Genomic DNA, 27688 nt, shown 5'->3' on the forward strand with positions numbered 1-27688 from the left:
TCCCAATATCTTTAACAATTTTGAAATACAGAATTTGGTACTTGTATTAGTTTTAAGCTATAGTCAAAAGTCAAAAATACATTGTTGAAATACAGTACTTGACTGTGTGTAGTGGAATCTATAGAATGGGTTCACTGGAACTAAAATAACTTTTCAAAGACTTTAATTTGATATGCATCTTTACATAAAATGTCATTTTAAGATTCACTCTTGAATTAGAAGATAACATTGTGTAGCTCAGCGCAGTAATGATCACACATGACATGTTTCCTTTTTGTACAATTTATTTTTGCAAAAACGCACTGAAAGCATTACGCCATCAGTACGCAGGCTCCGCCCACTGACTTGATCTTTTCCTCTGCCCGTCGGCTGAAGAACTTGGCCTTGACGATCACGGGCTGCTTGGGCAGCTTGCCTTTGCCCAAAACTTTGTAGTAGCCCTGAAATAATATATTTTTTAACAAAGATAAAAAAGAAACAAAACAACAGTGCAAACAACAACTTGATGACAAACTTGTGAGGTGTTGAAAGTTGAAAACAAGCCAGTGAGGAAGACTGCTCAACTTACAGCGCGCACAGCATCAATGATGGGGGCGGGTCCATCGGGCTTCTTGCTGTGGTTCAACCTGGTCTGCTCGCTCACCAGCGTCCACAGCTTGTCCAGGTTAATGGTGGGACAGTGGGTGGTGTTCCTCTTCAAGTGGTAATGTCTCATACCCACCTTACCAAAGTACCCGGGATGGCTGAAAGCACACAGCAATGAACACCACCACTGGCAAACCAACAACTTAATTACGTACAGCTACACAACTTAATGAGATGCAATAAATAGCCATGGTAAAAAATACACATTTGTAGCAAATTGCCTTCCTCCATATGCTACCAAGTGACAACTAGAGTTAAACCTTGGTAACATAGATTAACATGCTTTATACAGTGTAAACGTCGACAGCATGTCAGCTAAGCAAGATTATTGTCATGTTTTCTTGTGATTGCACATGTGGCTGACTGGCCGAAAAGAAAGCCAGCCAGTGAATAGCAACTCTTTTTTCTAAGAGGAATCTAGCACATCAAGACAATGGTTACTGTCAAGATGAGACTCTAGTCTCTACAAGACAACTTTACATGACAGAAAACAAGCGTGTCGTACATATTTAAAATGGTGAACACAGATATAAAACTTTTTTCACAACACACCGGAGCATTTAACGATTGTCAAAGTCTGCTCAGCAGTTCACTAGCCAGCTCATGACTGAAACTGAACCTGTGATCCTCAAATACTACAGTGATACTGCAGTCATCCGCCGCGGTTAGCGTGTTTTTCGTTTAACATTCAAAATTTTGCCTTCGCTTGCATTCGCCAGCTTGTTGAGCGTCCAAAATACCGTCCGGTCATCTTGGATCACACACCAAAGACAAAATCTCGTGATACTTGCAAAGTGATCGCGCAATGCATTGTGGACCATGGGCACCATTTTAGAGCAACAGCGTTTGTTTCTATCAGATTTTCTGCTAAAAAAAAAAAAACTAGGTAAAAGTGATGTTAAATGTTCAGTTGTCCACTCATTTGTCATTTATAATTATGTTTGCATTATTTTCCAAATGTAAAACTATAATTATTGTCTACAAAATGTTTTGTGTTCACATTTTTGGCTGTCTGGTACAGATTAATTGGATTTACATTTTCTAGGGGAAAATTTGCTTTGTTAGAGTCAGACCTTCTTGAACGAATTAGTGATCTTTCCAAGGCACCACTGTACTTCAGTCTCTGCAGGTTTCTACAAGTCAAATTTAAAACTTTATAAATACAATGAATACAATTTAAATGCCATTTCACATCTGTGCTGGCAAAAGCGCACAAAAGACATGAAACACTATCTTGAGCTTGCTAAGTTCTTCCTGTATTTGGTACTGAATCAACATTTTTAGTCACCCACCTCTACTAAAAAGTACGAACTGTTTAGAGATCATGCGGCACTTACTATTTATCAAAGTTGATTCTGTGGTGATGCATACCACCAGCATTACCACGACCTCCAGGATGCTTCCTGTGCTTGCCTGTCAAAAGACAACACGGATGCATTTGATAGTGCACTGACAGTAAACAATACAGAAACCTTATATAGATGATGTATTCTTACCAATACGACCATGTCCGTGGCTGACATGACCTCGGAGCTTCCTGGTCTTGGTTTTCTTATTAGGCTATCGAAGGTTGAAAGATCATTTAGACAAATTAGCCAACTAGATAACCAACATGGTCCGGGTCAATCATATAGTTAGCTTCATAGCCGACTAGCTTTAAGGCACACGCTACCTTATTGAAGGGTTAACATCGAACGTATTTAAGGGTGAACACATGCACACATACAATACAACCATCCAGTAATACTGTATATCGATAAGGCCATTTTATTACTAGCTCACTCACGTCAAGCACTAGCATGCTGCGTTAGCCAACACCGATATTTTCTGCTTTGAACGACAACAGCCTCAAGTAACTTTGCTAAACTGCAGCTATTAATGTGGTAGCAATTTATCGAAGTAAAACCACACATGCACGAAGACAACCAGTGGGGCTCAAAATTAGGAGACATCAGTGTTAGAATGCCTCAGTCAGTCAGGCCTAGCAGCCCTCACTGAGAAGCGACAAGATAATCCCTGTGAATCTAACAAAAGGATCACAATAGCCGCTACTAATGTAACTTTGGGGTATGTGAAACACTTTGAGCCGTCCGATAGTAGCTGTAAATAAATAAAATCAAGGATGGACATAGATTTATATGGCTTCCAGACCATAGTGATGTACACGATAACACCTACCATCTTGGAGGCTAGTTGAAAGAGGAGCGAGACTTGGAAATCACGCGGTTTTCTGTGAGCTTTGGCTACCGGAAATAAATAAACTCGACCTCCCTCTAGCGTTTGAGAAATGTTTGGCTTATGAAAGAAATTGTTACGGCAAAAATCAAATATATCCATCCATTTTCCCTACCTCTTACCCTCACTAGGGTTGCGTGTATGCTCGAGCCTATGTACAGAATTTGACATCAAATATAATAATCTGTTATTTTGGATGAGGCAAATACTTGTTGTTGTGTGTTCATAGTCCAAAGTTCAGATAAGCATATTTCAACTATTATTTGTTTATGGCATTGTGTTTTTGAAACTCTCAAGCTTCCTAATACTACTTCTGACGATGTACTATTAAATATTATGTTACTATAATGTTTTTTATGTTTTCTATTTATTTATTGCTGCTTTTTAAATACAGTGGCCTAAAAGCTGCCTAAAACTAAAATGCCCTGGTATTATTCTAATTCATATTATATGTAATCAAGCTACTTCATGTGTTGTCACAACAACACAGTAAGGTTGGAAGCACTACTTTCATTGTCAAAACAGACACTTCAGGTGTGATTGCATGCTTCATTGCTGTGTCATTGCTGTTGTTTGTGTCCCTGGACGATCACTGAGGACATCGTTTACAGGGGACGCTCACTTGCAGAGACTCAGTGAGCGAGTTGCATCACTGCTCTCATCCTCATCTCTCATCCGGCCTGAAGAGTCATTCATCAGCCTGTCAAAGGCGCATCCCCTCATTATTGTAATCATAATTAGGTAAGGTTCAGTCTTTTATACACGACTGTGTTTTGTTGCTATTCTTCGTGTTTTCCTGATTACTACCTTTCATTTGGCATGTATTAATGCGCTTTCTTTCTTGAGATAATTACCCAGAGAAGGTGATTCACTTGCTCTTTAGTCGTTTTATGTACAGTAAGTGAGACTTCATTCCAGCATCAACATCAGACATTTTACTTGTCTTGTGTCTTATGTGTTTTCTTCAGGCCCTCCAGAGGCCCAAGCTCATAGAGATGGCAGATCTTCCCTACAGATGCCATGGCAACCTCCCCAGTGGACAGGCTATCAAATACTGTAATATGGCAATAGAGGCTGAGTCCTCTGAGACTCCAAAGGTAACAAGCACAGATGTCCAGAGGGTTCTGTGTAATTCTCGCAAAGCCGTAGTGAGACTGGAGCGTCTGGACCTCCACACTTTGTTCGGCGCTTCTCTGGAGCCTGTGGGGACTCCGGTACGATTGTCATGATGTTTGGATCGTCCTTTGCGGGTACAGAACAACGCTTGAATTGCTTTTTTCCCTCTTTATTGTCTCAGAATGAAATGAATCCAAATGGATCAGATGTGGTGGAGATCGAGGAGAAAAGACCCAGGTCCAAACTTTACTTGAGTCTCTCTGGGTGCGTTCACACTTGTAGTCTGGTACGCTGGTCTGGACCAAAAAAAAAACTGTTTTGTGTGTACAGTACTTTGGAGTGCAGTTCGGTTAGCGTTCACACTTGTATTTTTGTCAGGGGACCAAATACAGGAGGTCCTTGGGTTATGTACACGTTCTTTTCCGAGACTGTGATGTACGTGGAGTTTTGGTCTTATGCCTAAGTCATAACTAAATTAACTTTTAAGACACTGTACACAGAACACATGAAAAACAGTGATAAAACATTTTTTTAAAAAAGGACCACCTGTAATGCTGCTTAATCGTATGTTTAAAAAGGTGCCTCGTATGGGACGTATATCTTGTCCGACAAAAGTCATGATTTCAAAACAACATGATGTTACATACGATCGTAGGTCTGTTTTTCTGTGGGCAAATTTTTACTAGCTGAGATGTAACAAAAAGGATGTAAATTGCATAAAGGCATTAGAAAGGTTCCTGGGGATGTGCTCCAAGGTGACAGTGTGTCTGCGAACCTTTGCGTAGTGTAATGGGCAACACGATGAGTTCACTTTGCCTAACCATCTCCTGTTTTCACTCGTATTCCGTGACACCATAATTGCTGTTTTTGGTGTGTTGATGCAGTCTGCGTTCCTCACAATACAGTCCACTTGCAGGCAGTCCGAGACACTAGTCTGTTTGGTCCGGCCCACATTCACACTTGACCAGAAAAGAGATTAGAGTTCATTTTAACCGGTCAAAAAATGGCAAGTGTGAATGCACCCTCAGTAACAACAAAAACAGGATCATCCTGGACTGAACCACTCTGTCCTGACAGCTCCCCTGCACCGGCACCAGAACAGGAAACCGATCCAGATCTATCTTACATTGTGGTTCACCAGCATGGGAGGACCGACTCAGACATCTTCTACTTGGATCCTGACCGGGAGCTCATCATGGTGCTTGAGCTCGAGCCCGAAGATTCGGGATGCGAAGAGGCTCCAGAGTCCAAATGTGTAAATCCTTGTGAGGACTCCTCGTCCCAGGAAGTGGTCCAAAGTGAAATGGAGAGTGAAGACTACTGTGCCGTGTGTCTGAATGGAGGAGATCTTCTGTGCTGTGACCTTTGCCCTAAAGTTTACCACTTGGCCTGTCATATTCCTTCACTCCTCAGCATCCCAATGTACGTGCTGACTCTGGTCTCATTGTCTTCTGATGAAGCCATGTGTCATAATGCAAACATTCACTGTCCACAACACTGAAACAGCATTTCCACTGAATGTCCTGCAGGGGAGACTGGGTGTGTTCGCTGTGCACAACGGATCACAACCCAATTGCCAGTGAGGGGGTCAGCGCCTCGTACGCTCTGTCCCATCGTGACCAGATGGTGAACATCAATTGGTTAACGTTCATGTTGTTGGAGGATGTTGAGCCTCTTGTCTTCTATCTTGCAGAGATGCGAGAAGCTGACGTTACTGCTGTACGTCAACACACTGAGCGCTCCTTTCCACGAGCCCGTGAGCCGCCTGGTCGGTAACCCCACTGCTGTAGCTTTAATAGGGGTGCAATGGTATACAAATTGTGAATCAGATTTGTGGGAACAGAAAATTTGGTTTGGAACACAGACGTCCTGATAATATTTAATATCAAGCCCTTGAAATGTTGAAGGATGAGAATCAACAATCTTGTAAGCAGGAGACTGGTTGTCATGACTACAATAATGCATTCTGCGTAGCAAGTACACCAACATGATCTACGGTACAGCAAAGAGTAGTTGATATAGTACTGTATATACAATGTTCATGAAGTGGTGACTGTGCCTCAGGCGAGGAACTACTACCAGGTCATCAGGAGGCCCATGGACCTGTCGCTGATCCGCAGGAAACTGGACAAGAGCAACACTCTGCACTACTTCACAGCTGACCAGTTTGTCCACGATGTCCTTCTGATGCTCAGCAACTGTGCTACCTTCAACTACGTAGGTTTCCTTTGCAGTACGTCTTACGGAATGATTATTTCCTGATGTAGCAGGAAGTTGCATGTGTCCGCCTTGTCCTGTCCGCATCTTGTAATGCTAACAGTTTAGCAGTAGATGGTCTCCTGGTGGATTACATTCCAGAGGCTCAGGTCAAAGGACTCACTGATTGGCTGTTTGGATGACTTGAGACTTGAAGGAAAAACTAATGAAGTTTGATGAGGACCATCAAGAACATCTTTTGAAGTAGAGCTTTTAGAAAAACATCTCCTGTTATGACAGCAGGGTCCAACAGTGAATAATCATTTATGTGTTGGGGATCTGTAAACACAGCACACACTATGTTAAAAAAAAATAAATTACTTAACGGACAAGTAAATAAAATTCAGTGTTTTGCAAGTATCAAGTAAGTCTCAAGTCTTTAATCTCAAGTATCGAGTCAAATCTCAAGTAAAGAAGTGCAAGTCCAAGTCAAGTCCCAAGTCAGGACAAGTCAAAGCAATCTTAGGGTTGAAATTTTCCAGTCCTTACAAGTCGTAAACACGGTCGAATGCATTTTAACAATGTAACAATCTGTAAAATGTGACAAATACAACGGATGCATTTTGAATAGTTTTTTTTTTTAGTCACAGAAAAAGAGTGCTGACATAGCACTCAGGTTTTAGTCAGTGCGGAGAAATGTAATCCACGCATTCGTGGTTTGCCCGTAAACCCGATTGGACGTGAATAGATGCATTCAATGAGGCAGATTCAAAGGGAAAATATGTTGTCTTGCTGGAAATGACATAAAAACAATCACGTTGGCTGAATACTTAGAATTGGGACACATTTTACTCAACACACTCACTGAAAATCTCAAATACTTTCAAGTCATCCGACTAAAGTCCCGAGTCATTGATGTCAAAGTCCAAGTCGAGTGCAAAGTCAAAAAATTGTGACTCGAGTCCACACTTCTGATAAATTATATACTGTAGTATCACATTTTAAGTCTAATATGCTATCTTATTGTAATTGCATTGTAGCCTGAGCTTTTAAGGACAAGCATCAGGTGTGATTAGAGGACTTGAGTGTGAGTGTTTTAAGAGTAAACTAATTAGGGCCTCATTAGCGGTGTGATGTTGAAGTCACACAAATGCAGCAGGCTCTCTGACCCCAGCACTCTCCTCACCGCAGCCCGACTCGGAGGTGGCCCGGGCCGGTCGGAACCTGGAGGTGTTTTTTTTGCGCAAGCTGAGGGAGATTTTTCCCGACAGGATGTTCCCGTCGGCCAGCCGGGACAGAATGGAGCGCGCCCGCCTGCAGTGGCGCAGCAGGAGGAGGAAGGAGGCCAGCAGACGGAAGAGATGTGTGAGGAGTGGAAGGAGAAAATACTTTCTACTCTAAACGTTCTTGGTTCTGATGTTGGGTGACCAGTAAAAGTACAGTGCAGACATGCTAACCATGTGTTCTTTCCAAAATAATCTACAGTGGTGTGAAAAAGTGTTTGCCCACTTCCTGATTTGTTTTTTTTTTTCACATTTGCCACACTTAAATGTTTCAGATCATCAACAAATTTAAATATTAGTCAATGACAACACAACTGAACACAAAATGCATTTTTTAAATGAAACTGAGAAAAAAAATCCAAACCTACAGTACAAGGCCCTGTGTGAAAGAGAGGTTGCCCCGTACACCTAATAACTTGTTGGGCCACCCTTAGCAGCAACAACTCTAATCAAGCGTTTGTGATAACTTGCAATGAGTGTCTTGCAGCGCTGTGGAGGAATTTTGGCCCACTCATCTTTGCAGAATTGTTGTAATTCAGCCACATTGGAGGGTTTTTCAGCATGAACTGCCTTTTTAAGGTCATGCCACAGCATCTCAATAGGTTTCAGGTCAGGACTTTGACTAGGCCACTCCAAAGTCTTCATTTTGTTTTTTTTTTTAGGTGGACTTGCTGGTGTGTTTTGGATCATTGTCCTGCTGCAGAACCCAAATTTGTTTCAGCTTGAGGTCATGAACAGATGGCCGGACATTCTCCTTCAGGAGAATTCATGGTTCCATTTATCACAGCAAATCTTCCAGGTCCTGAAACAGCAAAACAGCCTCAGACCATCACACTACCACCACCATATTTTACTGCTGGTATGATGTTCTTTTTCTGAAATGTGGTGTTACTTTTACGCCAGCTGTAATGGGACCCACACATTCCAAAAAGTTCAGCTTTTGTCCCGTCAGACCACAGAGTATTTTCTTAAAGGTCATCATCAAGATGTTTTCTGTCAAAATTGAGATGAGCCTAATGTTATTTTTGTTCAGCAGTGGTTTTTGTCTTGGAACTCAACTGAGGCAAGTGATGTCTGCAGTTCTTTGGATGTCGTTGTGGGGTCTTTTGTGACCTCTTGGATGAGTCGTTGCAGCACTGGTTGGCCAGCAACTCCTGGGAAGGTTCGCTACTGTTCCATGTTTTCGCCATTTGTGTATAATGGCTCTCACTGTGGTTCGCTGGTGTCCAAAAGCTTCAAAAAAGGCTTTATAACCTTTTCCAGACTGATAGATCTCAATTAAGCTCTATTATGTTGTTGGGGGAGGGGGGGGGGGTGACTTTTTCACACAGGGCCATGGAGGTTTGGATTTTTTTCTCCCTTAAAAATAAAAGGTTTCATTTAAAAACTGCATTTTGTGTTCAGTGTTTTGTGTTTATTAAAATTTGTTTGATGATCTGACACATTTAAGTGTGACAAACATGCAAAAAATAAGACATCATGAAGGGGGCAAACACTTTTTCACACCACTGTATAATCTATGCCTCAATGTTGCTTGTCTTGCTGCCTCGGTCCGTTCACCTTCTCCAGCCTCCACATTTGGCCTCTTCTCAAGCAAAGACACTCATGTACAAGATCATCTGTCAGGAAAAAGCTGCTTCTGCCATAAAAAGACACAGACAAAGTCTGCTGATAAGAGAAATCTGCAGCATGGTCATAAAGGCTGGATGTCTTAGATCATAGAAGTAGAAGAGGTTGTGGGGGTTGGTTGGGGGAGCTTTTAGGGGGTCAGCGTTCTCGTGGCTCATGTTCAGATAAATCTGAGGAAATTGAGTGTGAGATTTTTATCAAAGAAGGCTCGAGTCCCTCAAGTCATTTTATTCCGGCCTCACGTGTTTCTCCTTGCTGACCTGGAACGTGCAGATGTTTGCCTTTAGGACATCAAACGCTATGAGTGAGTCACATGAATGGACGATGGAGGAAGAAGAATTAGAAGACCTCCATGTGATGTTTACTTCCAGCATTTGCTGTGATCAGCCACCTGATGTTTTCCATTGCCGCTGGATCTGCTACTACTCGTGTCATTTGAGGTCATTCCCGCTCATTTCCTCCCTGGCGGTGCGGATAAGATGCGGCATTAAGAGGTGGACGTCTTCAAATGAACGGGATGTTTACTTTGGATGCTGCAGTGGATGCTTTGCACTTTTTTGTGTTCACATGATGCTTGAATAAGAAGAATTCCCAGTACAACATGTCTCTTTTTTAGACCGCCTCCGCCTGTCTCCTAGCTCCACTTGACATCTAAATAAAAGTCCTTGTACATGCTTTTAAAGACCTCAAAATATGCCCCATCAATTATTTCAATACTTCAAATTATCCCAATGCCCATATTTGGGTGATGAACTTTTCTAAATGGATCTTCTTCCAACTTCCAAAGATTTCTACTGGCCTAAAATCAAGAACCCTACAGATCAGGGATGGGCGAATTGATCCGAATATTGATAATATTGAGACCAAGGGTAGTATCAGTATCGGATCGATACTAGTGTGATTAGATCGATTTTTTCAGCTCTCTTCTATGTTTATTTTATATTGTCACTTCATTACCAATGCAGATATCAACCGATATTGGCAGCAGCTCTTCCCTCAAACTAATGTCAGGTCACATCTCTTGTAATGAATGCTGCTTATTTTACTGTGGTGCCACTGGATGCATTACAAATAACCACAATTTGTGCAAAATAAGACATCCTGCAATATGCATAATAAGTTATCGAAAAAGTGCCATGGAGTCCAAACCAAAATTTGAAGTATCGCCCAACCCTCCTCCAGATTTTAAAGGCCATCTGATGACAATGTTACAAAGGCATGTACTTAGTTACTGTGTGTCTTTAAGGAAACAACGACTTTACAAAGGAAAACATACTAATCAAATATAGTAAACCAACACCAACATCAGACTCTACTCCAAAAAAAACATTTGTTGCTCCATAAACTTCAACTTGGTATATTTTCTTCTGGTCTTGAAGTCACACTTGGCAGTTTAACCCTTTGCGCAAAATAAACAGAAAACTTCCAGACAGATTCCTGTCTGCAGACGTTATATAACCATGCCGCCTGTGTGTTTAATGTGTGTGTGTGCATGTGTTGCACATGATGCTGTTCCATGTGAACGGGGCTGTGCGATCATGTGCTCACCTTTTAAGTAGGACCGCTGCATTCCGACTGGAGCAGGAACGTCCACTAGCTTTCCACGGCTTTCCCTGTCCTTTCTCTGCTGTGGGGGGACAGCACAAGCCAAAGAAGAATAGCGAGCATGTTCTTACCGCACATATGATTTGTTTCATATGAAAAAGTGTGGCTGGTGCTAATACAGTAATATAAAATATCTCATTTTATTTTCAATCAAATGAGGTCCTGATGTGAAAAACTACAGCGCTCTCTGGGACTAATTAGTGCGTCTGGAGCGAGCGTGCATGTGATATGTAAACAGCAGAGCAGCAAGAGAACATCATCCCGTAAACATTTCATATCATCTTTTGATTCACGCCATCCGAACGTTCAATAGTAATCCCATAAAGTCAACACATAGGAAAGAAAGTCCAAAAAAGGGGAACTTGCAAACATTTGCTTGACTGTGTAATTGACTGACAGGATTCCTGATGCTTGGAATAATCTACAACACGCTCCCAATGTCCCAATGCCTGGGCCTCACTGTTGCTGCAAGTACAAAGACACAAAACCATTTGAACAGCTAGACGTCGTTTGGTTTTCACTGCTTTTGGGAAACACAATCAGTTCCTCACTGTGTTGTTTTATTGAAAGCTTTCTTTTCAGTTCCAATAAGACGACTTGGAAATGAGTCCAAAGTGCCAGGAGTGAGTGTACAAGGGGGTCCGGCGGGAAGAAAAATGTGTTTTTACTCACGAGAATATAAATTCTACTGGCTGACATTTGGTGCCAATGAATGCATATGCTGGAGGTGATGCTGCCATCAGTGTTGACATCTAAAGCCTCCGTCACGCTATGACCTTTAGCGACTCTAGTGCTGATAAAGCGCCCCAAACAAAGACATCTACATTTTTTCCCCATAGTGTCACTGCCTTTTCTTCACAAATATACTAGTTCAATAAAACTACTTTCCTTGGATGAGAGTTTTATTCATTCTGGACTGAGTATGAAGCTGTTCCCAGCAGGAACTAAAGTATACAACCTGGAAGAATAAAGATTTCTTGATTTGGACTCATTTAGAAGGCCCACTGCTGTCATTAAAAAAAAAAAAAAAAATCAAAGTTGGTTCAGGATGACGGGAAACAGCATAAACAAAAGTACGATCCAAAGTTTTCTCTTCCAGTAATAAGAAGCCAGATCCGTCTGTGCTTAAAATGATGGGGGACATACAACAGAGAAAGCTTCTTCTTTTTTTTTACTTATTTATTCCAGAAAAGTGTAATGTTATAGACAGTAAATGTTACATTGTTTATGGTAAATCTATTCCTTATTGGAAAAAAATTCAATTTTTCTGCTTAATACCACAAACATACAGCCATGGAAAAAATGATTAGCCCACGCTTGTTTCATCAGTTTATTGATCCATTGTAATGCCTGGTACAAATAAAGGTACATTTGTGTAATGATGATAACAAATATAGCTCATAAGAGTTGAATTTAAGAGCTGATATCTAGCAACTTCCATGGTTTTCTTGATAATAACCAAAACCACTTAAGTTCTTACATGAATAGCTATAGCAATGTACTGCCAAAAAAATGTAACTCTTATGAGCTGTTTTTGTTGTCATTGTTATATTTGTCCAAACAAAGGTACATTTAGTTGTATCAGGCATTAAAATGAACAAGAAACGAGAGAAACAAGGGTGGTCTCATCATTTTTTCCATGACTGTACTTGGAATTGAACCAAAAAACAAACATTGAAACCTCGGTTTTAATTATTAATTTGTTCCAAAAACAAAAACCGAGGCTATTTTTCCTATATGAAATCATGTAAATCCAATTAATCCATTGCAGACACTCAAAAAGAGAGAAAAAGTCATAGTTTTACATGGAGAAAACAATTTGAAATGATTATAAATGACGAATGGATGAAATTTATTGACTGATTTACTGGCTGACTTCCCGTACAGCCTGGCAAGATCGCACTCAATAGTGTTTTTCACCTTCTTTATCAAATTGCTGGCACTTGCAACTTTCTTTGGCCCCATAGCAGGTTATTTAACGGTCACACTTAATAAAAAATGCACGGACAGTGAGTTAGCAGCACGTAGGGTGCTCTGTTTAGGCACTTGATTTTGCGGAACGATACAGTACAAATGGCCAACTTTATTACGTGCAATTTTGTACAAAAACTGAGACGGTACACAAAATGTTAGAGAACATTTTTGAAAAAAAAAATACAATAACTGGGGCGTATGAAAACCGAGGTTTGACTGTAAAGTCATTTAATTGTGTTCTTATTACCGGTAGTTATTAGTAAGGGTGTGTCAAGATCGCGAGAGATTAAAAGGTGACAAAATTTCTCATTCAGAAAAAAAATGCCTAGTAGTCACTAGGCCTGAGACGATAATAAATACATAAATTAATCACACAATAAATGAAAATGAACTTGATAATTTTGCCGGTCTCAATATGTGATGTGCATGTGTTCTGTGTTCCTCGTTTCTCGCCTCCAAACAGGCAGGAAGAGGATTCACTCTGTGCATTGGTTTCATCATTCAATCGTCTGTCTTGTGACACCCGTAGTTATTAGTATCAACATTTCAACTTTTTCTCGTTAGATTGTGCCTTTTTGCTCTACGTATTACCATTTTTGCTGTTTTTTTTGTTTCATTTTATTTCTACAATGTGCAGCGGGCCAATAAAAAACTCGCCGCGAGCCACAAATGGCCTCAGGGCAGCCCTTTGGACGCTGCTGCTTTTATAGCTCAGCTCACGTGAGCGACCACAATTCTCGTCAACTATTTAGCTTGCTAGCTTCTGTCATCGCAAGTGAACAAAGGTAATTAACGCGAGAAAGGAAGTGTGTTACTCTTATTGCAAATGCTGAGCCAAAATCAGAGGAGAAGGCGTTCACAAAGGTGGAGAGCACACCGTCAGAAGAAGTCATATACACACAGGAAATAATGTAAAAAAGCCGACCAATCACAGGTTTTACGGTCCGTTAGATTGTTGGGGTACACGTCACGCTACACAAGAAGGCTTGCAGGGGAGGATTAATGCTGATTAATGCCTTAATGTTGATTTACTGTAAATCAGCACTGCACAAACAGGAGATGAAGTTGCCTGTTGCTGCATCTCGCTCTCCTTTCCTCCGCTGCTCATCCTCAGGTCCTCTAATCAGATCCCACGTCTAGATCCCTGTTATTCCTGTAACTGATGCTTATCTGGCCCATTCAGCACAACGCAAACAGGCAATGAAGTGGACTTTCTCACTAGCTGTTGCTGCCTTTCACAAATGACTGACATGGCGTGTTCACATTTAATGTAGTTGAGCGTTAGCACAGGCACAAAGACATGAAAGACTTCTCCAGGGAGGAGACAGGAGGAGGAGAAAAAGAGGGGAGCGAGAGAGAAGGAAGGGCTGTTCCACAGAGAAACAGCACTTGGTTTATCAAGTCAGAAACAGAGCAGAGAAGGGAGGGCTTGTTTTCCATCCTCCTGCTTCTTTAAAACGTGGAAGAACAGTGCTCTGAAGAAAGAGAAGAAGAAGAAGAAGAAGAAGAAGAGGGACAGGAAAGACAGGAATCCAGGAAACAAAATCATGAACGACATCAAGTTGGCTCTGCTGGGAAGTCCAGGAGCTGGAAAGTCAGGTTAGATATTTTTCATTCCCTAAACTCTACTCACGGGTGTCTCTCATACACATACAGTATTTATATCATGATTATTATCACTACTATTGTGGTGCATGATAAACTACAAATCCACACCCACAATGTAACCACCAGACATACTCTGTCTAAAAGAACCAAATTTAGTGCCGAATGTAGATATTATAACAAATCAGTACCAACATAAAGAAAAACCTTGATTTTAAAAGCCCCAGTTTTTGTATGATTTGGTTTTCGGCAAAAAATGTTGTGCACTGTCTCGGTTTTTGCACAATTTTGCACGCAACACACCAGTTTGCCCTGTAATGTATCATTCCACGGAATCTGATGACCAAACAAAGCACACTACGTGTTGCTGATTCACTGTCCGTGCATTTTCTATTGAGTGCAATTGCTAAATAATCCACCATGGGGGCAAAAATAGCTGCGATTGCCAGCAATTTGATCAAGAACACGACAAACACTATTGAATTAAAAAAAGAACACACCCTTGCCGTCTTTGCCAACATGAGTCTTTAATAATGATAAAAATGATGTTAAATATTCATTCATCTTTTATAATTATTTCCCATTGTTTTCTGTATGTAAAACTATAATTATTCTCCATAAAATGTATTTTTTTGTTTATATTTCTGGAACAAATTGATGGATTTACATTATTTCCAATGGAGAAAAATGCTTTTGTTTTCGTTGGACCTTTTGGAACTATTGTACATTTACAATCTGTTTCATTCAGGTAAAGTTATTATTGTCAAACTATAAAACCGTATTTTGTGTTAACATTTTTGAGAGTCAAACACTGATGACATCATAGATGGGCGACCTAACTTCCGGATCCGGTTGCCATTTTGTTTAGCTAGCTAATAGGATGCTAACAAGGAAGGATGTTTTGCGATTAAAAAATAAAGAACACAGTCGGACTCACGCAGTGTATTAACAAACACGACAAGACGCGCACCATACTGTACGCTAATCGGATAATGAACGCAAACCGAGGCAAAATTGTGGCAGAAATGTTCAACGTTAACCAAAACATGCTAACTGGACCGGATACTACTCCAGGTTCCACTGTAATTAATAACAAAAACCAAGGTTCCACTGTACTTCTAAGTTAGATAATCAGTGCAGTTTGGGGCCTTTTTGGTTATAATAACCAAATACTCCATCTTTCAATATTTAAGTCACTGGTGTCCAAAGTACAACTCGGGAGCATTTGTGGCCCGCAACTTCATTTTCAGTGGCCGGCGGCTCATTGTGAACATAAACTTAAGCACGTTCATATTAAAACAGTGCTTCTTAAATAGTGTGGCACACGGGGACTTTCACGGGGACTTTGCTGTGCCCCGTTAACGTTTGGTCTCTACTTGCTCGGTCAGCGGACTCCAGTTGAGTTCCATTTCACAGCCTTTACTTTGAAAACTGAACATGCAGAAACAAAGCATGTCAATTATGACTTCCGTAAGACACAAGTCATTTCTCTGTGACATTTAACGAAAACAAAATACAAACAAATTCGCTAGCTCCATGCTAATTTACATTGGAAATCCCTTATATGCAATTAGCATTAGTGATTTAGATGGTGTCATAATAAGCACATCGTACTTTCATGCAAACATTCCCACGGCTCAACAAGCGACTGCCACATTGAAACACTGCCCGACTGCCACGGGTCTGCCACATTGCACGTCTCAAAGTCAGAAAAAAATTCTCTCCCCAAGGGGGGGTATGAGAACGAATAATTGAGAACCATTGTGTTAAATGAGTAGCTCTCTGACAGTGTCAATCAAAAGACAGCATTATTATCTTTGTACATGCAGAATGTTTGTATCGGCCCACATTAGCCCCCGCAGAGGACAATGCAAGACCCGTGCCACAAGCAGACTTCAGCACTTGAGTGGTTAATAGAAAGTGATTGTCTGCAGTTGAAAAGTTGGCCCAGAAGTAAAGTGGAAATAAATCCCATCGGCTTGCCAAAAAATGCTCACGGGCCTTCCAGCAATGTCCCGCCGCCTCTTCCATGTGAGGCTTCGGTTTCACCCGCACACTTGCAGCGACTGCTGGCATCGTCTGCACATTCATTACTCGCACGAGCACCCCCCCACCCCAGCCCACCAAAACCTCCCTGGTCACACTGCCTGCACCTGCAATGATGCCATGCTTCATTTTGTCATTTTCCAATTTGTCCAGCTGTCCTCGTGCGCTTCCTGACCAGACGCTTCATTGGAGAATATGCCTCCAACACCAGTGAGTTTCCTGTCATTGTTTACATGCCCTTATATGGGCTTGAAGGACTACCGTGTTAATCTCCAATGTTTCCCGATAGAAACACAAATAATCACAGCCACTAGGGTGCAATGTGCATGTATTGCTGTGATATGCTGTGATATATGAAACTGACATCATTCTACTATATTGGGTATTTTTTGTTTGTGCCGCTAAAGGTTCGCTGTATCGAAAGAGGCTGTCGATCGACGGCAGACAGCTGAATCTGGAGGTGTTTGACCCATGCTCACAGGTACAACACGTCTCAGAAACGCGTCATTGTCCTTGTACGTCCTCACATGGACCAGAGACACAGCAGCAACATTCCATCTGATGAGACTGATGCATTTTCATCATGAAATAGAATATCGCACGGTTACACCCTGGTGATTGTCCTGCAGTTGGACGCCAAGCCTCAAGTAGGGCTAATTTTGTGAAATGTCCACAAATGTGGGCAAAGACCTGCCAAGTGGACGAGACCCAGGACGTTTTCCAACGAGAAAAGCTAAAAGTTCCAAAGTGCTTCCAACTTCAGTGCAGATCCTGCTGGCTGTGGACCTGGGATGGACCGCATCCATCCACACGAACACACGTGCGCCAGCCTCATCAAGTCGGGAATCTGAAGCTGTTCACGTGAGTGTCCCGAGGCAAGGAGCAGCCTGTTTGAAGACAAAACTATGTATATATATATACAGTATATGCGCTATATATTTTTGGAAATCACAGTGTATTACTGAATGGCCTGAGGCTGTGCTGAAAAAGACATTGTCCACTTATCAAGTCAATAGAGACAGAGGAATTTTGCAGTCCTTCTAATTTGCTGGTCGAGGGCTCAGGCGTGACCTTCCTTCAAGGTTGCACAAACGGTTGCTGCGTCCCAACTGGTGCACTTCTGTACTTCCACTTACTACTTCTTACACTGAGCAGTAGGGAAAAATGCAGTACACTGTCAGTACCCGGATGTTGCACTCAAAATGGTGAGTGCACAGTGATGGATACTTACCGTCCTCAATAGTTGCCATCTTGGCTACGTAGCAGAAGAAGATTCAAGATTCAAGAGTTTTATAGGATTACCAAACAAAAAGCGACGGAGTAATCGCAGCTTCATTTGCGGTAGGGGATACACGCAAGTCAGAAAAAGTCATAACAAATTCAGCTTTAATTATTGTACAATCAAGAAGCGGGGGGGGGGGAAGCTGGCCGATACGCCAGACGATCCAAACGTTGGCGATAATGCTCCACTGAGTGGTTGCAATTCACCATTAAAAAGGAGAGAAGAAGAATAAGGAGAAGAGGGAGAAGGAAAAAGGAGAAGAAAAAGGGGGAAGAAGGGGAAGGAGAAGAAGAAGGAAAAGGAGAACAAGAAGGAGGAGATGAAGAGGACAAAGAAGGAGAAAAGGGAGGAGGAGAAGAAGGCAAATAAAAAGAAGGAGAAGAAAATGGAGATGGAGATAAGGAAGGAAGACAAGAAGAAGCAGAGGAAGGAAAAAAGGAGAAGAAGAAAATGAAGAAAAGAAGAAGATGGAGGAGAAGGAGAAGGAAAAGGAGAAGAAGGACGAGATGAAGAAGACGAACACGAATGAAAAGGAGAAGGGGAAGAAAAAGAAGGAGGAGACGCAAAGAAGGAGAAGACAAAGAAAACAAAGGAGAAGAAGATGAAGACGGAGAGGAAGGAGGAGGAGATGAAGAAGCACAAGCACAAGAAAGCAAAACGAGAAGAGGAAGAAGGACAAGGAGTGGAAGAAGAGAAGAAGAAAGAAGGTAAAGAAGAAAAAGAAGGCAAAGAACAAGAAAAGGAGAAGAAGAAGGTGAAGGAGGAGAAGAAAAGCAGGACAAGCAAAGCTAAAGGGGGAGCAGAAGAAAAAGAAGGAGATGAATAAGGAAAAGAAGAAGAAGAAGGGGGTAATATTGGTAATATTGTGATATGTCAATGGAGTAAGTGCATCATGACTGTAATGGACTTGGTGAAAGCACTACACTGTGAGCATTGGCACACTCAGGAACAAGTACACCGTGTGTGTATGTCACTACTTCCTGGCTGACATGGGAGTGACGTAAAGCAACAATAGAGTGTCAACGTGTCAGGATGATCAAACACTGCGTTTGCTCTCCCTGTCAGAGCTCGGAGGCCAGTTGCATCCTGAAGGAGCCCGTGGAGTGGGCAGATGGCTTTGTGGTGGTCTACAACATCAGCGACCGCACGTCCTTCATCAACGCCAAGAACATCCTGCGGCAGATTGGCGAGGCCCGCGTGAACCACTGCAAAGGGTGAGACGCTCCACACTCACACTGGGAATATTTCAAAGTACTGTTATGCCTGTCTTCGGGCTAGGTAGAGCCTTACTCCAGGAGGCAGTGTTTCCCCTAAGTACACATGCACGCACGCAGCATCGCCGACTGTTATGTATGTGATCGTGCCTCGACAGTTACATTTGGTGCATCTGTGTGTGTCTGGACTGATAACTGATCCACCGATACAAACACAAGTTTACATGCACTTGCGCAGCATAGCCGACTGCGATGCAATCGCTCCTCCGCAGTTACATTTCACAAACCTTCATAATAGAAGGCTGTAGAAAGACTCCAAACCCCCCCTATCATAATGGTCGGTCGGGGAAACACTGGGAAGTAAAAAGTGTGCGCACCTTCTCATTCAACAGCATGAAAAAGCACGTCCAAACTTTTGACCGATCCTGTGCTATTCTTCACCTCCATACGATGGTTTTGTACAATAACAAACCCAAGCATGCACGCTCGCGGCTATAAATTGTGTGGAGATAAGCCAGGAGGAACTTCACGTGGCACAAACGGGGAAGCAACATCCTACTTTCTTTGAAGGTGCACATGGATCCTCATGCCGTGACAGCTGGATGGAATGCTCGGATTCCCAGCCGACTGATTCATGATGTGCATGAAGCTCTGGTGAAAAACAGCCCACTGTACAGGAAAACACATAAACAGGCCCAATATTTAATGGACTGAATGCAAATCGCTTCAAATTATTTATTTCAACCAAAACACCACCACCGGCTAGCGTATGTTACCTATCATTCTTTAAATGATCAGATTGTACAAAATTGTTTTTAGATTTTTAAGAATGACCAAATAAAGTGCATAAAAATTGTTGTAAGGTTCCGTTCGGCCTGAATAAAATAACTGGCGATCATGGCTGTTGGTATACACGTACATGTCCTACTGCTTAAACACACACACAAAAGCCACAATTTACATTTATGTTGTTCTTACATTCTACATTCAATGAGCTATCGTTAGAAGCTAAACTTTGCTAAACCACTATCATTAGCAACCAATGTGCATGCGTGTGTTGCGCTGGGTGTACTTTACTTTTACAAAGCAGGAAGAGGGTGGTATGCTTGCAGAACATTTACAGTATATGTTGCGTCCTTCTAGGCAGCCAGGGAAACAGTTGCATACTGTTCCTTTACTCTGAAAGTGGGGATGTAGCTCAGTGGTAGAGCATATGCTTCGCATGTATGAGGTCCTGGGTTCAATCCCCAGCATCTCCATTTAGTGAAATCCCTCCAGATCACTTTGGAGCCTATATGTATTCATGAACGTAAAGGGCCAGCTTATGTAAATATTAGCATCTTGGGCCATGTTCTCATAAACATGTACAGTAGATAAAAAGAAACGATCCTCACGATGTTGTCAAACGTCTCCCTCCACACCAATGCTTACGCTAACCAATACACCTAACGCTGTCTTTTTCAGGGAGCCGTTGTGTGTTCCCGTGTGTCTGCTGGGCAACAAGCAGGACCTGTGTCACGCCCGGCAGGTGTGCGAGGACGAGGGTCGCCGCCTGGCCCAGGACAATGGCTGCCACTTCCAGGAGGTGTCGGCGGCCGAAAGCTACCAGGACATCACCGGCCTGTTCACGCAGCTCATCCGCCAGGTGATGGAGCACCTGAAGTACCGCGCCGACCGCCGTCGCTACAGTGGCTCCAAGTCAATGGCCAAGCTCATCAACAACATGTTTGGAAAGAGGAGGAAGTCCGTGTGATGGATCACAAACTCAAGTTTAGGCATTTTTTAAAAAAAGGGAGCACGAACCAGGAGGTGAATAAAGCCAAGGAAAGCCTTCATGGAACTGAACATATTTTGACTTCCTATACAAACAATGCAGGACACACAAAGCCATCTTTGTGCAGTAAAGGCGAAGGATTGAAGAGCGGTGTGATTCACCATATATAACATTTAATGCTTTTTCATTGATATTAATGTTGAACACCTGGGGGGTATGCTGCAAAGCGAGTTTATTGGGTTAGAACGGTGTGTTCGAGTGTTTAAAGCCGGGCTTGCCAGATAGCTCTCTTTTAACGCAGCTACAGTATATCACCATGGCAACTTTGGCTAAACTCATAACCTGTACAGACTATCATCTTAAAATCGGCTATGAAAGCGCCGCTGTTTCACTGTGTAACTCATTCGGGGATGGCGTCACCATTTATTGAGAACCCGGTGGACATGGGAGCAAGAATAATTTGCGCAGCGCGACGACGAGAGTGGCTACTTTTAGATTATACTGATCTGCTAGCATTTCATGCTGAAAATCTATATAAGAGATATAAATTTTCAGCCCAGGAAATACACTACATTTGGTCACTTTTTGAGCCGTGCATCAGGAATAAAATGCAATATGAAATATTAACTCGGCCAGTGTTTGCAAACGTATATGTCCCAGCAGTCCCTGCATGAGTACTCAGCCTCTTAGGCTTCTTAATAATAATAGAATAATAGAATATTTGCTGGAGGAATAAGCACTCTGAGCCATCAATCAACTGCAGCCAAACACTTCTTTATTCTAACAAAAAGGAAAAAATTGTCACAAAGGAAAAAGGTCGTCATGAACACGTCAACAGTGTCACCGAGTGGTCACAATGAGGTACAGCGTTTTATAATTCAGAGCAGTACAATATAGACATCTTTCAAAGACGAAAAAAGACAGTTGTTGCTCCAATTTATTTATGTTTTAAATGGATAAGTGTTAATATGCCAAAGTTGCACAATATTGAGCGTTGCTGAATGGCTAGACGAGTAGGTGGTTAGTATAATAATCAGTGTGAACTTGCTAGTTTACATGCTCAGCATCATTCTGCCAGCGTTCCTTCCTCGCTCTATTGGAAAATAATCTTTTCCAACTCCTCATAAGGCGCCATAATTATTACTTGCTCATGTTGTGTAAAATACACTGGCTGGGATCACTTTGGTTTTGCACGGAAATCGGATGATATGACGTCAAACGGCCCATTTTATGTGAACGTGCACTGAGCACAAAGCCGAGAACAGGACTCGACAATGTAAGTTGCAGTATCGTTTAACTTTGTTTGGAGAACTTAAGTTTTGTTGAGCTGCATCAAAGCCCGGGTTTGTTGAGACACTTTCGCAGGATACTCCCTTGGTGGAGAGCACACAGGGGCTTGTAATTCATGTAAACAAAGTTACATTATACACATTACCTAAGTCATCCGGGTTGAATTCCAGTACATGTATTCGTAATGTGATTTTTCGGTACAGTACGGTACATATATTGCGTTTTCGGCAAGTATCTTGTGTTTTACTGGTCCTCAGCGTATTTAAAAAAATAAACAGTAAAAAAAAGCTAAGTAGTTTAGTAAATGTTTGGTATAGCAGTAAAGCTAAAATTCACACTGAGTAGCGAGGGGAGCGCCTTTCCTGTGTGAAAATGCCAATTTTAAATGCGAACCACACAATAATGTGACTGCACACAAACTACCATGGATTCCTATAAGCAACTGCTCTGTATGTAACGAGTGTGGCCACTAGATGGCAGCCATGCTGACATAGATAAGCTGACTTAAACATTCTGACGACACTTAGTCAATCAATCAATAACACAGTGGCTACTGTAAAAATTAGTAATCAATAGTTTTGTAGTTTACACCTCAGAAAGGTCCATTTAGTGCCAGTGTAATACCTTACATGAACAGTAGGTGTCGCTATGGTCACAATTGTTTGTTTGACACTTTTTGTTAGCTATGTGCTGATTGCAAAGACTTACTTTAAAAAGACCCAACAGTAAAGCAGCTTGTTCTTCCTGCAGTTCAGAAATTATGTCGAATGTGTGTGCAGGGGCGCTTTCTGGCGTCTTAAGCCTGTACAAGCACGGATGCAGGATGATGCCGCACAGGATTTTGGGTATGTCACGTTAGCTGTTCTGAGATCAGTTTGATCTGGTCACGTGAAGTCTATCATGCCCGGCTGCAAACGTTTTTTCCTGAATGAAATTGTTTCAATTTTAAAAGAAAATGTTGTAATTATATATGACCTAAAACATTTACTTGCCCTCTCAACTGTGGAAAACCTCAACACTTAAATTAAAAGAGAGTGCTGTGGACAAGGAAGTATGGTGGCCTCAAAGGGTAAAATCAGATACATTTGTAGACACCTGTGTTACTGCGTATGCCCTTGCTTGAAACTGTGTTGCAAAAAAACCATCGTATTGTGTATTTTAGTTATTCTCAATTTAGTTATTCTCTTATTATAACACTACATTTTGTTTGTATTTGAGAATGTTATAGTCACATAACATACTGTAGCGATTTGCCATTCTTAAAGTTTTATTGCAAACCTCAACTTCCACCTAATCCACCCATAACATTAACAGCAAGGAGCGTTCATGAACATCAGAATCCAGAACATCACCAACACAACAACAGCAGTTCGTTACAATATTTATTTACTCTGTAAGGTCCTTAAATTGGACTCTGGAACTGGTGGAAATGTATTTTTAAACGAGATTCGATATGAAATCAATATTAAATATACATTCAAGATTCAAGAGTTTTATTGTCATATACACAATAAAGCAGGTAGTTCTGCTATGCAATGAAATTCTTGTTCTGTTCATTCTCCCAAAAAAAGAAAGAAAAACACAAGAAAATGAATAAGAACAACAGAAACCTAAATACCAACAAATTAAGCAACAACAACAGAAGATAAATAATATAATACTGCACATATAATAAAGTAAAAAACATTTTGATGGAAGCAGTAAGAAAACCAATAGAAGTCCACCTAGAGAAAATAAGGAAAAACACATCAGAGTGCCACCCACATTGTTTGATTGACAGGTTATTTCTGAGACAAGCTGCTGCACAAATAAGATGTCATCAAAAAGACATTAAATTAAAACCCCCTTCACCCCTTTTCCGCCTTGTTTCTCTGTAATGCTTGTAAAAAAGTGTGCTGGTGTTTTTAATTTGATTCCCTCCATGTTTCCACCCTTCGGGGGGGTATTTTCCCCCCCAAGACAAGATGGAGACGGAGCCTTCAAGCGTGGCCTTGAAGCTTCAGGTCAGTGCTCTTATTTGGCCCCCGTGCAGAGGAAGAATTGGTTTTGGCTCCGCTGAGGACGAGCACGCCGACCGAGGGGGATTGGATGGTAGCGGGACGCGGCGCCAGCCAATCAGGAAGGCCATCGATCAGTTCCCCTTAATCTCACAGCTGGTGAGCACATCCTCCATTGCTCCAATCTCAAACTCTGACAGAATATTGGATGACTTCCAAAAGGCGTGAATCTCCATAGAAATGGATCTCTCCACATCAGCTCTTCCGTGTTCTTCGCAAAACAGAACATCTCTGTTGGACACCATCCATTCATATGTACTCTGAAATGTATCTCAATTGGTGATTTTACATACTTACACTTTTGAGTCTTTTGAGTGCAGAAGCGCGTTCACGTTGAGAAGTACGGCCAAATACAGTGCAATGTCAGTACGCGGATGTTGCATTCAAAATGCTCACAATGGTGAGTGTGCAGTGCTGGACACCAAGGAGCAAATCAGTGTTGTCTTTTTGTCTCAAGTCTTTAATCGCAACTCTTGAGTCGAGTCTCAAGTAAAGATGTGCAAGTCCAAGTCAAGTCAGACGTCGTAAGCACTGTTTCCCAAATTAAAAGTAATTTTAACAATGCAACTATCCATTTTTAATTGTTTTATGTTCTAAATAAAATAAGGCCAGTGTGACAAAGCACAGAAAAAGAGTGCTGACATAGCATTCAGGATTTAGTTGGTGCACAGAAATGTAATCCACACATTTGTTGTTTGTTCTTAAACCCGATTGGACGTGAACAGATGCATTCAATGAGGCAGATTCTGTGGCAAAATCTCTTGGTTTGCTGGAAATTACAAAACAATAACATTAGTTTAATATTTGGAATGGAGACACATTTTACACATTCACTGAAATTCGTGAGTATTTACAAGTCATCAGATAAAAGTCCCATTCAAGTCTCGAGTCATTGATGTCAAAGTCCAAGTTGAGTTGCAAGTTGTGATATTGTTAAGTCTAGTCCAAGGTCATTAAAATTGTGACTCACATCTGACTAGAGTCCAAATCGCGTGACTCGAGTGCACACCCGCTGGACACTTACCACCCTCGATAGTCGCCATCCTCGCTACGTAGCAGAAGGGGAGGGACTAACTTGAAATAATGGCGCTGAGGAGCAACCCGTACCGGTGGAAAGTAGCAAACAGAAGAAGAAGCAGGTAAATATTGCCATTGTCATTTCCGGTAAGTGTGCAAAGACAGTACAAGTCGTCCCTTGTTTATCGCGGTTAATTGGTTCAGGACCCGACCGCAAAGTTGGATTTAATATTAGTAAACCAAATATTTTCGTAGAGCATAGAAAATTTGTTTGAATTTTAAATACAAGTTTTAACATTATTAGAGCCAAGGAGATATGAAATAACACCTCTATAGTCACCTTTACACTCCTGTTATTCTTTGTACGGTATCACTGCAGGGACATAATAGACGGCCGCTGCTCGCATAGCAAGCTACCGAGCTAACTAGTTAGCTTCTCCAATTTGCTTATTCTAAACTTAAGAAAGTGTTTCAAATGGAGTGGGGAAGAAGGACAAAGTAAGGAGTCAAAAATTTACCACTTCCACACGTAATGTGAGGATAACTTTTTTTCACTCGTTATTGAACATACCATGGCTGACTCCATGCAGTGTGAAGGTAATGTAATTTGAGGTTAATGTCCCATTAAGAGAACATTACTGATGCCCCGTGACCAGAATACTACATATACAGTAGGTAACTTGTCTTTAAATGTTTTTGACTAATAATAAACCATAGTCAAACACAGAACAGCAACCATTTATTAATTAATGTTTGAAAAAAAAGCAGTAGTGTGAAGGAGCAATGTTCGAACCACGATGTAGCGAGGGTGACGGATTTGGGAAAGCACTAAGTGTACTGAAGGAAGTATTCCATTTGAAACACTGCCTGGGCTGTTTTTAAATAACCAATTTCACTTCCAACACAACAAAAAGCCTATAGCATTCATAGCAAAACAGCTGATTTACACTTCAGCTAAACAACAGCCACAGCAGCATAGATGAGCGGAATTACTTGTCTCAAATAGAGTACTTCCGTCACTACACTTCAGTAAGTATACCGTGTACACTGTGTACTTTGTTCGTGAGTGCTCAGATTTTGACAGCATAGTGCTGTACAAAATCCATGACTGTCATTGCGCACTTAATGGAAATGACGATTGTAACATTTACCCACGTTTTCTTCGTCTTTCCTTTTTAATGGTGAATTGCAACCACACAACAGCATTATCGCCAACATTTGGATCGCCTGACAAAATATCTGCCAGTTTTTTTCCTCATATACCGAATAATAACAAAAAATTGATTTTTACTTTAAATAAATTAAATTAGGCAGAGATTGCACAGTTTCCTTTAGTTTGGTAGTCCCTCCCATTCTGCTACATAATAGCCAGAAAGACTAAGTGTACTGTAAGTACTGAAGTGGGGCCGCACGGTGGCCTAGTGGTTAGCATGTTGGCCACATAGTCAGGAGATCGGGAAGATCTCTGTTGAGCATTTCTGTGTGGAGTTTGCATGTTCTCCCCGTGTGTGCGTGGGTTTTCTCCGGGTACTCCAGTTTCCTCCCACATACCAAAAACATGCAGGTGAGGTTAACTACCGACTCTAACTTGTCCATAGGTATGAATGTGAGAGTGAATGGTTGTCTATATGCGATTGGCTGGAGACCAGTCCAGGGTGAACCCCGCCTCTCGCCCGAAGTCGGCTGGGATAGGCTCCAGCATGCTGTGAGTGAGTACAAGTGGCATAGAAGATAGATGAAGATAGTACTGAAGTGCGCCAATTGAGACAGAGCGTTAGGTTCTTAATGGATGTAAAGATAAGTACTACTTGCAACACTTTCAGTGTTTTTAGGAGAACAAAATCAAGGAGAACAACTCCACGTTTTCAGTATTCACTTACTGTAGGTCCGGGGAGTCCAAAGTGCGACCCGGGGACCATTATCGGCCCTCAGCTCGTTTTTTATTGGCCGTCGGCATATTAAGAATTAAGAATAGAGTAATTCAATGTTAAAGAGATATTATTAGAAATTACGCTAATTTGCATTGTCACGTCGTAGCATGGTGATTTGTTGGCGATGACCTCAAAATGCAGAGTCGACCCAGTGCAGTTAAAAACTATTTTTATCAGCCGAAGAGCAGAAACCAGGAAGCTTGCAGCTGGTACGTGTAACAGAAGAACAAAAGCAAAGCACACCACAGCCGAATGGCAAACGGGGACCAACCAAACACATTCAATATTCCGACAAACTATCACGCCACCAACTGAACAAAATAATAATAAATCAAATTAGCAACAGGTGCGTGTAATGAGAAACGTAAAGCACACCGAGGACAGGACAGAGCAACACAGGAAGTGTAACAAAGTAAGAGCAGGAAACCGGAACTAAGGCATAAGTGTGAAAATAAACCAAGTGGCACGCAGTGTCAGAGTGTGACACCAAAACCACAATATTGAGTAGCTTGATAGTTTAGCATACATTACATTGACCTACAGTGAATGTACAAAATGAATGAAAGTGGCCTTGAAAATCCAGGATTGAAAAAAAAGAGCATGAAGATGACACTGATTGATAGTGTGCTTGTGTCATTGACAAAAACAGCTGTCTACGCACACACACACACACACACACACACACACACACACACACACAGTGATGTTTCAGTGCCAAGTAATGTGTCGGCTAAAGATGGTCTATATTTGTCTGTGCCCTTTGTCCCCACAGAGGACACGAGGGCGTGA

The 27688-nt window shown here is 41.6% G+C and overlaps 2 protein-coding genes and 2 non-coding genes across 7 annotated transcripts; 2 read left to right on the plus strand and 2 right to left on the minus strand.

Moving 5' to 3' along the window:
* Window positions 1-266: 266 nt before the first annotated feature.
* On the minus strand, window positions 267-3018 carry rpl27a (ribosomal protein L27a). The gene is made up of 5 exons (XM_054776580.1): window positions 2824-3018; window positions 2142-2205; window positions 1983-2058; window positions 569-743; window positions 267-440 (listed from the first exon to the last, which is right to left on the minus strand). Exons 1-5 carry the CDS (start codon window positions 2980-2982, stop codon window positions 312-314), a joined length of 603 nt encoding a protein of 200 aa, XP_054632555.1. The 5' UTR covers window positions 2983-3018; the 3' UTR covers window positions 267-311.
* On the minus strand, window positions 985-1112 carry LOC129182040 (small nucleolar RNA SNORA3/SNORA45 family). The gene has a single exon (XR_008570568.1). It is a non-coding gene; the product is annotated as a small nucleolar RNA SNORA3/SNORA45 family (small nucleolar RNA).
* Window positions 3019-13898: 10880 nt separating the features above from the next.
* rerglb (RERG/RAS-like b) lies at window positions 13899-24395 on the plus strand. Of its 4 annotated transcripts, none has more exons than XR_008570541.1 (6): window positions 13906-14282; window positions 16488-16544; window positions 16742-16815; window positions 18682-18830; window positions 20295-22739; window positions 23854-24395. XR_008570541.1 is itself a non-coding variant. In XM_054777840.1 (5 exons), the coding sequence occupies exons 1-5, from the start codon at window positions 14231-14233 to the stop codon at window positions 20581-20583; spliced, it is 621 nt and encodes a 206-aa protein (XP_054633815.1). In that variant the 5' UTR covers window positions 13906-14230; the 3' UTR covers window positions 20584-23478. The 4 variants fall into 4 exon arrangements, 2 of the variants coding, with proteins under 2 accessions (XP_054633816.1, XP_054633815.1); XR_008570542.1 differs by having other exon boundaries at window positions 20295-21880; XM_054777840.1 differs by lacking the exon at window positions 23854-24395 and having other exon boundaries at window positions 20295-23478.
* trnaa-cgc (transfer RNA alanine (anticodon CGC)) lies at window positions 20018-20089 on the plus strand. Its single transcript has one exon. It is a non-coding gene; the product is annotated as a tRNA-Ala (tRNA).
* Window positions 24396-27688: the final 3293 nt, after the last annotated feature.

Source organism: Dunckerocampus dactyliophorus, chromosome 5 (assembly GCF_027744805.1).
Source record: "Dunckerocampus dactyliophorus isolate RoL2022-P2 chromosome 5, RoL_Ddac_1.1, whole genome shotgun sequence".
NCBI classification, from domain to species: Eukaryota; Metazoa; Chordata; class Actinopteri; order Syngnathiformes; family Syngnathidae; genus Dunckerocampus; species Dunckerocampus dactyliophorus.

Bases quoted from the DNA above. Each gene is read 5' to 3' on its own strand.
- rerglb (XM_054777840.1), top strand. From the start codon at position 14,231: ATGAACGACATCAAGTTGGCTCTGCTGGGAAGTCCAGGAGCTGGAAAG. The intron at 14,283-16,487 runs GTTAGATATTTT...CAATTTGTCCAG, and splicing joins TCCAGGAGCTGGAAAGTCAG to CTGTCCTCGTGCGCTTCCTG. The intron at 16,545-16,741 runs GTGAGTTTCCTG...GTGCCGCTAAAG, and splicing joins AGAATATGCCTCCAACACCA to GTTCGCTGTATCGAAAGAGG.
- rpl27a (XM_054776580.1), bottom strand. From the start codon at position 2,982: ATGGATATATTTGATTTTTGCCGTAACAATTTCTTTCATAAGCCAAAC. The intron at 2,059-2,141 runs GTAAGAATACAT...GTCTTTTGACAG, and splicing joins CCACGGACATGGTCGTATTG to GCAAGCACAGGAAGCATCCT. The intron at 441-568 runs GTAAGTTGAGCA...ATATTATTTCAG, and splicing joins TCATTGATGCTGTGCGCGCT to GGCTACTACAAAGTTTTGGG.